Below are 12,167 nucleotides of genomic sequence, written 5' to 3'. Positions count from 1 at the left end.
AAGCTGGTAAGGTCCATGATCACTGATCTAACCTCCATCAGGAGTCAGTGTGGTAAATTATTATTATTATTACTGTTTCGTAATAAAGACCAACTAGAAAATTAATACAATCAGTCACAGGTGAGGGAGCTCCTAGGATATCATCCTACAGCCGCGCTCACAGCTAGCATCCAATCACCAGGACGTGCCAAGTAACGAGTACTAGCCAATCACACCACAGTAGGGCGGGACTTAACGCAAAACTGAGGGGGATAAACGGCTTTAGGAGACTTCACGAGATTTAAAGCTCCAGTGTGCAACATGTCGGAGCAGCTGTCGGCAGAAATATAATATCTATAACTGTGTTTTCATCAGTGTTTAATCACCTGGAAATAAGAGCCGCTGTGTTTTCGTCACCTTAGAATCAGCCTTTATATCTACAGAGGGAGCGGGTCCCCTTCCACGGAGGCCGCCATGTTGCACCGCCATGTTTCTACAGGAGCCCAGAACGGACAAACCAAACACCGGCTCTACAGAGGGCCTTTTGCTTTTTCTCGAGTTTCGCTTCACCGTAGTTCCTCCTCCACACCTGGAAGGGGAGGGCGAGGCGAGCGGTGTTCACATGGCTGCAATCTGCAGTTTCACCACTAGAGGCCGCTAAACCCTCCACACTGGACCTTCAACAGGAGTTCCTTTAAAGAGCTCCAGAGACCTTGAGGAGACTCCAGGAGTTTTAAAAAGGCGTTCTGTGGGTTCTTTAAGGAGAGTAAATGTGTTCTTTAACAAACTCCTCTGAGGTTCTACAAAGTGTTGTAGGAGTCCATGAGGAATGTATCTACTTCCTAGGTTGTAAAAAGAGGTTCCGGTGTTTGTTAAGGAGTTTCCAGGCGTTCTTTAGGGGGTTCTAGCTTAAATGGATTCTAGGTTTTCCAGGTTCTAAAAGAGGTTTCACGGTTCCTTACAGATAATGCAGGGTTTTCTAAACGTCTCTGATGCTTCAGAAATGATAAAAAGGTTCTAGAGATCTCAGAGATGGTTCCCTGAGTTAGTGTGCTAATGTGTGTGCTAATGTTCACTATGTGCCTTCAAGAACTCATCTGCTGGTTTCTTCGAGGTTCCCAGCAGCAGCAGAAAGAAAATCGGGGACGCAGCCTTCGTCAGTTACGCCCAAAGCTGTGGAACACACGACCTGTAGACATCAGCGAGCAGCTCGCTGAATACGTTTAAAAGAAAGCTAAAAACTTGTCCCACTTCAGCCTTTAACTAGACTGGACTTCCCTGATCCAGACCCCGAACTCTTTGCTTCACACTGATGGACTGCTGCTCTTCTTTAAAATGCTGCTTTTACTTGATTTTGTGCATTCTATGTACTCTGTTTTCATCTTTATTTTATTTTTTTATTATTATTATATTATTATTATTTATTATATTATTATAGTGGGCTTTATTCTCCATCTTATTTTCATCTTAGTCTCTGAGGACTAAAAGAGGAATTTTAATATTTCAACTGTTATTTAAATTATCTGCAGTTCTTTTCTTTATTTTCTAAAACACTTTGAGCTGCATTTTGGCTACAAAAGGTTTTATTAAGGTATTATTAATTAATGTATTATTATTATCATTAATATTATTATTGTTATTACCATTATTATTATAGCGCTAAGGCTACAGCTGGCAGTGGATAGTTGTGTGCTGTTAATACCGTGGAACCACTAATGAATCGCAGCCTCTGACTGTGTGGAGGATCGTGATGTTTAGATGTTGATCCTCAGCGTTCCTGCAGTCACACTTCTCCGTGTGTCTGCAGGTTTCCAGGTCAACAGTGCTGTGATTCAGGAGATCGTCGGCCGATACGCCGACACAAGTTACGCCATCGACTTCGACTGTTTCATCGGCTGCCTGATTCGTCTGGAGATGCTCTTCAGTGAGTCTCATCAACTACAAACACAACAACATCACAGATGGACAAAACCAAAACTGACTGAAATATCGAACACATCCAAACTATGATGCATTCACACAGCCTGAGGGTCAGACATCCTGAGGGTCACACAGCCTGAGGGTCAGACAGCCTGAGGGTCACACAGCCTGAGGGTCAGACAGCCTGAGGGTCAGACAGCCTGAGGGTCAGACAGCCTGTCAGACAGCCCGAGGGTCAGACAGCCTGAGGGTCAGACATCCTGAGGGTCAGACAGCCTGAGGGTCAGACAGCCTGAGCGTCACACAGCCTGAGGGTCAGACAGCCTGAGGGTCAGACAGCCCGAGGGTCAGACAGCCTGAGGGTCAGACAGCCTGAGGGTCAGACAGACAGCCTGTCAGACAGCCTGAGGGTCAGACAGCCCGAGGGTCACACAGCCTGAGGGTCACACAGCCTGAGGGTCAGACAGCCTGTCAGACAGCCTGTCACACAGCCTGAGGGTCGGACAGCCTGAGGGTCAGACAGCCTGTCAGACAGCCTGTCACACAGCCTGAGGGTCGGACAGCCTGTCAGACAGCCTGTCACACAGCCTGAGGGTCAGACAGCCTGAGGGTCAGACAGCCTGAGGGTCACACAGCCTGTCGGACAGCCTGAGGGTCAGACAGCCTGTCGGACAGCCTGAGGGTCACACAGCCTGAGGGTCAGACAGCCTGAGGGTCAGACAGCCTGTCAGACAGCCTGTCAGACAGCCTGAGGGTCAGACAGCCTGAGGGTCACACAGCCTGAGGGTCAGACAGCCTGAGGGTCGGACAGCCTGAGGGTCGGACAGCCTGAGGGTCAGACAGCCTGAGGGTCACACAGCCTGAGGGTCAGACAGCCTGTCAGACAGCCTGAGGGTCACACAGCCTGAGGGTCAGACAGCCTGTCAGACAGCCTGTCAGACAGCCTGAGGGTCAGACAGCCCGAGGGTCACACAGCCTGAGGTTCACACAGCCTGTCAGACAGCCTGTCACACAGCCTGAGGGTCAGACAGCCTGAGGGTCACACAGCCTGAGGGTCAGACAGCCTGAGGGTCGGACAGCCTGAGGGTCAGACAGCCTGAGGGTCACACAGCCTGAGGGTCAGACAGCCTGTCAGACAGCCTGAGGGTCACAGCCAGACAGCCTGAGGGTCACACAGCCTGAGGGTCAGACAGCCCGAGGGTCACACAGCCTGAGGTTCACACAGCCTGTCAGACAGCCTGTCACACAGCCTGAGGGTCGGACAGCCTGAGGGTCAGACAGCCTGAGGGTCACACAGCCTGAGGGTCAGACAGCCTGAGGGTCAGACAGCCTGTCAGACAGCCTGTCAGACAGCCTGTCAGACAGCCTGAGGGTCAGACAGCCTGAGGGTCACACAGCCTGAGGGTCAGACAGCCTGTCAGACAGCCTGAGGGTCACACAGCTTGTCAGACAGCCTGAGGGTCACACAGCCTGAGGGTCACACAGCCTGAGGGTCAGACAGCCTGTCAGACAGCCTGAGGGTCACACAGCTTGTCAGACAGCCTGAGGGTCACACAGCCTGAGGGTCAGACAGCCTGAGGGTCAGACAGCCTGAGGTTCACACAGCCTGAGGGTCAGACAGCCTGAGGGTCACACAGCCTGAGGGTCAGACAGCCTGTCAGACAGCCTGAGGGTCACACAGCTTGTCAGACAGCCTGAGGGTCACACAGCCTGTCAGACAGCCTGAGGGTCACACAGCCTGAGGGTCAGACAGCCTGTCAGACAGCCTGAGGGTCACACAGCTTGTCAGACAGCCTGAGGGTCACACAGCCTGAGGGTCACACAGCCTGTCAGACAGCCTGAGGGTCAGACAGCCTGAGGGTCAGACAGCCTGAGGTTCACACAGCCTGTCAGACAGCCTGAGGGTCACACAGCTTGTCAGACAGCCTGAGGGTCAGACAGCCTGAGGGTCAGACAGCCTGAGGTTCACACAGCCTGTCAGACAGCCTGAGGGTCAGACAGCCTGAGGGTCAGACAGCCTGAGGTTCACACAGCCTGTCAGACAGCCTGAGGGTCACACAGCTTGTCAGACAGCCCGAGGGTCAGACAGCCTGAGGGTCACACTGCCTGTCAGACAGCCCGAGGGTCAGACAGCCTGAGGGTCAGACAGCCTGAGGGTCACACAGCCTGAGGGTCACACATCCTGAGGGTCAGACAGCCTGAGGGTCAGACAGCCTGAGGGTCACACAGCCTGAGGGTCAGACAGCCTGTCAGACAGCCTGAGGGTCAGACAGCCTGAGGGTCAGACAGCCTGTCAGACAGCCTGAGGGTCACACAGCCTGAGGGTCAGACAGCCTGTCAGACAGCCTGTCACACAGCCTGAGGGTCAGACAGCCTGAGGGTCAGACAGCCTGAGGGTCACACAGCCTGTCGGACAGCCTGAGGGTCAGACAGCCTGTCGGACAGCCTGAGGGTCACACAGCCTGAGGGTCAGACAGCCTGAGGGTCAGACAGCCTGTCAGACAGCCTGTCAGACAGCCTGAGGGTCAGACAGCCTGAGGGTCACACAGCCTGAGGGTCAGACAGCCTGAGGGTCGGACAGCCTGAGGGTCAGACAGCCTGAGGGTCACACAGCCTGAGGGTCAGACAGCCTGTCAGACAGCCTGAGGGTCACACAGCCTGAGGGTCAGACAGCCTGTCAGACAGCCTGAGGGTCACACAGCCTGAGGGTCAGACAGCCTGTCAGACAGCCTGAGGGTCGGACAGCCTGAGGGTCGGACAGCCTGAGGGTCAGACAGCCTGAGGGTCAGACAGCCTGTCAGACAGCCTGAGGGTCACACAGCCTGAGGGTCACACAGCCTGTCAGACAGCCTGAGGGTCAGAAAGCCTGAGGGTCAGACAGCCTGAGGTTCACACAGCCTGTCAGACAGCCTGAGGGTCACACAGCTTGTCAGACAGCCTGAGGGTCAGACAGCCTGAGGGTCAGACAGCCTGAGGTTCACACAGCCTGTCAGACAGCCTGAGGGTCACACAGCTTGTCAGACAGCCCGAGGGTCAGACAGCCTGAGGGTCACACTGCCTGTCAGACAGCCCGAGGGTCAGACAGCCTGAGGGTCAGACAGCCTGAGGGTCACACAGCCTGAGGGTCACACATCCTGAGGGTCAGACAGCCTGAGGGTCAGACAGCCTGAGGGTCAGACAGCCTGTCAGACAGCCTGAGGGTCACACAGCCTGAGGGTCAGACAGCCTGAGGGTCAGACAGCCTATCAGACAGCCTGAGGGTCACACAGCCTGAGGGTCAGACAGCCTGTCAGACAGCCTGAGGGTCGGACAGCCTGAGGGTCGGACAGCCTGAGAGGTCAGACAGCCTGAGGGTCAGACAGCCTGTCAGACAGCCTGAGGGTCACACAGCCTGAGGGTCAGACAGCCTGAGGGTCAGACAGCCTGAGGTTCACACAGCCTGAGGGTCAGACAGCCTGAGGGTCACACAGCCTGAGGGTCAGACAGCCTGTCAGACAGCCTGAGGGTCACACAGCTTGTCAGACAGCCTGAGGGTCACACTGCCTGTCAGACAGCCCGAGGGTCAGACAGCCTGAGGGTCAGACAGCCTGAGGGTCACACAGCCTGAGGGTCACACATCCTGAGGGTCAGACAGCCTGAGGGTCAGACAGCCTGAGGGTCACACAGCCTGAGGGTCAGACAGCCTGTCAGACAGCCTGAGGGTCAGACAGCCTGAGGGTCAGACAGCCTGTCAGACAGCCTGAGGGTCACACAGCCTGAGGGTCAGACAGCCTGTCAGACAGCCTGTCACACAGCCTGAGGGTCAGACAGCCTGAGGGTCAGACAGCCTGAGGGTCACACAGCCTGTCGGACAGCCTGAGGTCAGACAGCCTGTCGGACAGCCTGAGGGTCACACAGCCTGAGGGTCAGACAGCCTGAGGGTCAGACAGCCTGACTGACACACAGACTGTCTGACAGCCTGACTGTCTGTCAGCCTGAGGGTCAGACAGCCTGAGGGTCAGACAGCCTGAGGGTCGGACAGCCTGAGGGTCAGACAGCCTGAGGGTCACACAGCCTGAGGGTCAGACAGCCTGTCAGACAGCCTGAGGGTCACACAGCCTGAGGTCAGACAGCCTGTCAGACAGCCTGAGGGTCACACAGCCTGAGGGTCAGACAGCCTGTCAGACAGCCTGAGGGTCGGACAGCCTGAGGGTCGGACAGCCTGAGGGTCAGACAGCCTGAGGGTCAGACAGCCTGTCAGACAGCCTGAGGGTCACACAGCCTGAGGGTCACACAGCCTGTCAGACAGCCTGAGGGTCAGAAAGCCTGAGGGTCAGACAGCCTGAGGTTCACACAGCCTGTCAGACAGCCTGAGGGTCACACAGCTTGTCAGACAGCCTGAGGGTCAGACAGCCTGAGGGTCAGACAGCCTGAGGTTCACACAGCCTGTCAGACAGCCTGAGGGTCACACAGCTTGTCAGACAGCCCGAGGGTCAGACAGCCTGAGGGTCACACTGCCTGTCAGACAGCCCGAGGGTCAGACAGCCTGAGGGTCAGACAGCCTGAGGGTCACACAGCCTGAGGGTCACACATCCTGAGGGTCAGACAGCCTGAGGGTCAGACAGCCTGAGGGTCAGACAGCCTGTCAGACAGCCTGAGGGTCACACAGCCTGAGGGTCAGACAGCCTGTCAGACAGCCTGAGGGTCAGACAGCCTGAGGGTCAGACAGCCTATCAGACAGCCTGAGGGTCACACAGCCTGAGGGTCAGACAGCCTGTCAGACAGCCTGAGGGTCGGACAGCCTGAGGGTCGGACAGCCTGAGGGTCAGACAGCCTGAGGGTCAGACAGCCTGTCAGACAGCCTGAGGGTCACACAGCCTGAGGGTCAGACAGCCTGTCAGACAGCCTGAAGGTCAGACATCTATTCCTGATCTAAAGCTGCTGTCCTGTTCAGGCTGGTGGGGGCTGCTCTCAGTGTCACCAAACACTCAGCAAATGAAGTTTGTTTTATTTGTACACAACTTGTTGTTTATGTGGCATCTGTTTTTGACCAATCAGGGACGGTTAATGCTGCAAAGTCTGCCCCCAAAGTTCCTGTCTGACACCCCTGGAGTAGGAACTTTTTAATACCTCGTACTGTCCTACAGGAACTAAACCTAGTCCCTGGTCAAGTTCCTGCGGTGGAAGCATCCTTTCAGTTCCTTGTTTTGATCCCGAGTTTCGTTCCAGTAGTTCAGTTTCTGTATCTCCATAGTTCCTGGAACTATTTGGTCTAAAAGGGCTACAAGAGTTCTAGCAGCGGTTCCAGGTTCCTTCAGCAGGTTCAGAAAGAGTTCCAGATGTTCCAGCAGTTCCAAAGTTACATGAGGAAGTTTCAGGATTTTGAAATGAGCTTCAGGCCAGTAAAGGAAACAGTCTCAGTATTAATAACAGTGAACATTTACTGACTGGTTCCCAGTGTTCCCAGTACAGCGATGACACAGTGTTTCTTTTTCTTCCACAGAGATGTTCAGAACTCTGGACACGAAGAACCTGGGGAAGATCCAACTGGACCTGCAGCAGGTAAAACTCCAGTCTTTACTGGTCTAACTGGTGCTGAACCAGTAACTCTGAACAGTATAAAGTGCTGCTGGTGCCCCCGACAGGCTGCAGTGAAGTCTGTATTTTTTACATCAGCTTGTCGTCTTCTTCTTCTTGTCTTTTATTGGTCCATCCTGTCACATGACACAGCTGCTTCATGACATCATCACTGACCCGTTCTTATACTTTTACCCACCTGGTACTTAATTTATCTGACCTGTATTATAGTGTATTATAGTTTTTGCTCAGTGCTTCTGTTCCTGTGTGACTGACGTGACAGTGAGCTGCTGTAACAACAAGTTTCCTCTCAGGGATCAATAAAGTATTTCTGATTCTGATTCTTCTTCTCCTGCAGTGGCTCTGCCTCGCCATCAACTGACTGCCGCCCGCTCCAGGTGCATGCTGGGAGTTTTCTACAGTTTAAAGGACATACAGCAGCTGTTGTTGTTACTGTTGTTTCTTAATAAAAACTAGGGCTGTCAATCAATTAAAAAAATGAACTACTTAATCTCACAATTTGCTGTGATTACTCGCTTTTCTTCTTCTTAATATTGAAGAAGGAATAATGAATATTAAAATGCTATATCATGGGGCGCCCTGGTAGCTCACCTGGTACAGGGCTGCGTCATTGCCACAATTTCAATAAAACCATCGAGGCCATTGACTGTCAGCTTGAAAGGCATAATTCTTATCTGCACTAACAGAAATAATAACAAAACCCAGGCCTATATGTTAAAGTGCCAGTCGAATTTCAAAACCATCAAGGCCATTAATATTAGAGTTAATATATCAGCTTAGAAGGCAATCATTTCTTATGTGCACTAATATAAATGATAATTAACAACAATAAATGTTTTCCATGTTCAAGTTCCAGCTGAATTTCAACTAGGTCCACAACAGTCCATGCAAATGTGAAAAAAGAACAAGGAAAGATTCTGATTTGCACAGAGAGAGAGTTCAAACGGCCCCCTTTTAACTCGCCAAAATTTAGCCTGACTTTGGAGCGTTATTTAGACAAGACAGCATGACACGGTACCAATGGATGCCCTGGGTTGTCTAGTTTCATATGATACCAGTATCTTTACCTTAGCTTAGCAGTTATGCATTAATCGCTTTCATTTCTTTTAACATGTTGAATATTTCAAATTAATCGCAAAAATGAAAGCGTTAATTTTGACAGCACTAATAAAAACTGTGTTGAGTTGATCATCAGTAACAGGAAGTCTGTTTGAAATGTCATGTTTTAAAGTTGTTCACCTTTAAATAAACTCTGAATCAGTATCTGAATACTTTCCTCTTTTATTAATTAAGTTATTAAAAACAAAAAGCCAAATAATTGTCATTTAACATTTTCATTTTTGTTATTTAACTATGACTCAGTAAATACATATATAAAAATGGAAATACACATAACAATCTGTATTATATCTCACTCTGTTTCTTTGATTTGTTTTTATGCTGGCATTTTTAACCCTCCATACTACAAAGGCAAAACACAGCTGTTATATACTGCATGTCATTGAGTTTAGACCTGAATCTTAGTTTTTGACTTCTATTTTACTACATAAAATATTATGTAGTAAAAAAGTATAAATGTCTAATGTTTGAGAAAACAAAACAGAGCTAAAAGCCAAACTGCGGTAACTGAAGTCTGGTTTGGTAAAGAGTTACTGCACTCAGTCACATAGAAACAGTTAACAGCTTAAGTACGAGAGCTAATCAAGTGAAAGCTAGCTGCTGAGATAGCCACAGCTCACATTAGCTAAAGCTAAATTTACTTACTGATCACTTACTGTGATTTGGTGCTTAAAGTACCAGCGTGCAACATGTCGGAGCAGCTGTCGGCAGAAATGGAATATTCATAAGTACGTTTTCATTAGTGTTTAATCACCTGAAAATAATAAACGTTGTGTTTTCGTTACCTTAGAATCAGCCTTTATATCTACAGAGGGAGCGGGTCCCCTTCCATGGAGGCCGCCATGTTGCACCGCCATGTTTCTACAGGAGCCCAGAACGGACAAACCAAACACCGGCTCTAGATTGGGCCGTTCACGTTTTCCGCGAGTTTCGCTTCACCGTAGTTTCTCCTCCACACCTGGAAGGGGAGGGCGAGGCGAGCGGTGTTCACATGGCTGCAAACTGCAGTTTCACCACTAGAGGCCGAGTTGTGTTCAGGTGACTTTAACCTGGGTTTTTTTGCGGAATTGTCAACATTCTTGTCAGGGAGAGCTAAAAAAGGAGCCTCCCAACCCGGGGGTCGGGACCTCATAAAAGGTCGAAAGATAAATCTGAGATGATTAAAAAGATATAAAAACAAACATATCACAACACACAGAAATGTGCAGATGGATCTTTCTCTCTCTGAAAGTGTTTTTGTACATTTTATCACAGACAGTAGAAACAAAGTATTCAAACCTGTTTTAGTTCATATCCACTGAGCCACTGGGCCGCCCTTAATTTAAGCTCTTTTATTGTGAAATACAGTGGTGGAACAAAACTACGTACATTTACTCAAGTAAAGTCCATAAATACAAATGTGAGGTACTTGTACTTTATGCTACTTGCTACTGCATCTATCTGACAGCTTCAGTTACTAGAAGAGTTTATAAAAAATATTTATTGGTATAAACTAAACTCCCCAACAATTGACACAAGTACAGCTGAAACGATTAGTCAATTGACAGAAAATTAATTTGCAACTATTTTGATCATTTAAGTTATTTTTCCTGTAAAAACATTTTCATGAGAGGGGTGAACAGACAGACAGAGAGACAGACAGGCAGGCAGACAGAGAGACACTCAGACAGACAGGCAGAGAGACATTCAGACAGACAGACAGGCAGACAGACATGCAGAGAGACACTCAGACAGACAGGCAGAGAGACATTCAGACAGACAGGCAGAGAGACATTCAGACAGACAGACAGGCAGAGAGACACTCAGACAGACAGGCAGAGAGACATTCAGACAGACAGACAGGCAGAGAGACACTCAGACAGACAGGCAGAGAGACATTCAGACAGACAGACAGGCAGACAGACAGGCAGAGAGACACTCAGACAGACAGGCAGAGAGACATTCAGACAGACAGACAGGCAGACAGACAGGCAGAGAGACATTCAGACAGACAGACAGGCAGACAGACAGGCAGAGAGACATTCAGAGAGACAGACAGGAAGAGAGACAGACAGACAGACAGACAGACAGACCGGCAGAGGGGTGGACAGACAGACATTCAGACAGACAGGCAGAGAGACAGGCAGACAGGCAGAGAGACACTCAGACAGACAGGCAGAGAGACATTCAGACAGACAGACAGGCAGACAGACATTCAGAGAGACAGACAGGAAGAGAGACAGACAGACAGACAGACAGACAGACAGACAGAGGGGTGGACAGACAGACAGACAGAGAGACATTCAGACAGACAGACAGGCAGAGAGACAGGCAGACAGACAGACCGGCAGAGGGGTGGACAGACAGACATTCAGACAGACAGACAGGCAGAGAGACAGGCAGACAGGCAGAGAGACACTCAGACAGACAGGCAGAGAGACATTCAGACAGACAGACAGGCAGACAGACAGGCAGAGAGACATTCAGAGAGACAGACAGGAAGAGAGACAGACAGACAGACAGACAGACAGAGAGACATTCAGACAGACAGACAGGCAGAGAGACAGACAGACAGACAGACAGACAGGCAGAGGGGTGGACAGACAGACAAACAGAGAGACATTCAGACAGACAGACAGGCAGAGAGACAGACAGACAGACAGACAGACAGACCGGCAGAGGGGTGGACAGACAGACATTCAGACAGACAGGCAGAGAGACAGGCAGACAGGCAGAGAGACACTCAGACAGACAGGCAGAGAGACATTCAGACAGACAGACAGGCAGACAGACATTCAGAGAGACAGACAGGAAGAGAGACAGACAGACAGACAGACAGACAGACAGACAGACAGAGGGGTGGACAGACAGACAGACAGAGAGACATTCAGACAGACAGACAGGCAGAGAGACAGGCAGACAGACAGACCGGCAGAGGGGTGGACAGACAGACATTCAGACAGACAGACAGGCAGAGAGACAGGCAGACAGGCAGAGAGACACTCAGACAGACAGGCAGAGAGACATTCAGACAGACAGACAGGCAGACAGACAGGCAGAGAGACATTCAGAGAGACAGACAGGAAGAGAGACAGACAGACAGACAGACAGACAGAGAGACATTCAGACAGACAGACAGGCAGAGAGACAGACAGACAGACAGACAGACAGGCAGAGGGGTGGACAGACAGACAAACAGAGAGACATTCAGACAGACAGACAGGCAGAGAGACAGACAGACAGACAGACAGGCAGAGAGACATTCAGACAGATAGACAGGCAGGCAGACAGGCAGAGGGGTGGACAGAGTGACGAAGGTTAAAAGAATGAAACTTTTTGTGTGGGTTTTGTTTCTAAGCCAGCAGGAACTCCCTTCCTGCTTCATGTTGACAGATTTCACACAACAAAACCGGAAGTCAGACATGCAGTTTCCACAATAAAAGCACCCGTGTGTCAACAGACGTCAACAGAGTTTCTTTAACTGCTTGTTCTTCCTGATGGATGAAGGTTAAATATAATATAGCTGCCTCCGATTAATTTTGAAGGTACTTACCTAAAGTCTTACCTGTCACCCTGTCAGGTTTGAGTCTGTC

The 12,167-nt window shown here is 50.5% G+C and overlaps 1 protein-coding gene across 5 annotated transcripts in view; it reads left to right on the top strand.

The window, feature by feature from the left end:
* Positions 1-8,745, top strand: part of capn8 (calpain 8) — a 31,840-nt gene extending 23,095 nt beyond the window's left edge. For 3 of the 5 annotated variants that reach the window (XM_044188858.1, XM_044188857.1, XM_044188859.1), the window contains exons 19-22: positions 1-6; positions 1,787-1,903; positions 7,382-7,440; positions 7,814-8,745. The exon at positions 1-6 is cut by the window's left edge and continues 73 nt beyond it. In XM_044188858.1, the coding sequence (XP_044044793.1) occupies positions 1-6; positions 1,787-1,903; positions 7,382-7,440; positions 7,814-7,837 (206 nt within the window). In that variant the 3' untranslated portion in view covers positions 7,838-8,745. Of the gene's footprint in view, positions 7-1,786; positions 1,904-7,381; positions 7,441-7,813 lie in introns of those variants that run through there. The other 2 variants (XM_044188860.1, XM_044188861.1) reach the window with 2 other exon arrangements.
* The last annotated feature ends 3,422 nt before the right edge of the window (positions 8,746-12,167 follow it).

Source organism: Siniperca chuatsi, linkage group LG3 (genome assembly GCF_020085105.1).
Source record: "Siniperca chuatsi isolate FFG_IHB_CAS linkage group LG3, ASM2008510v1, whole genome shotgun sequence".
Lineage (NCBI taxonomy): Eukaryota > Metazoa > Chordata > Actinopteri > Centrarchiformes > Sinipercidae > Siniperca > Siniperca chuatsi.
Note: the sequence above shows the minus strand (reverse complement) of the source record. Positions and strands in the feature narration are given on the sequence as shown.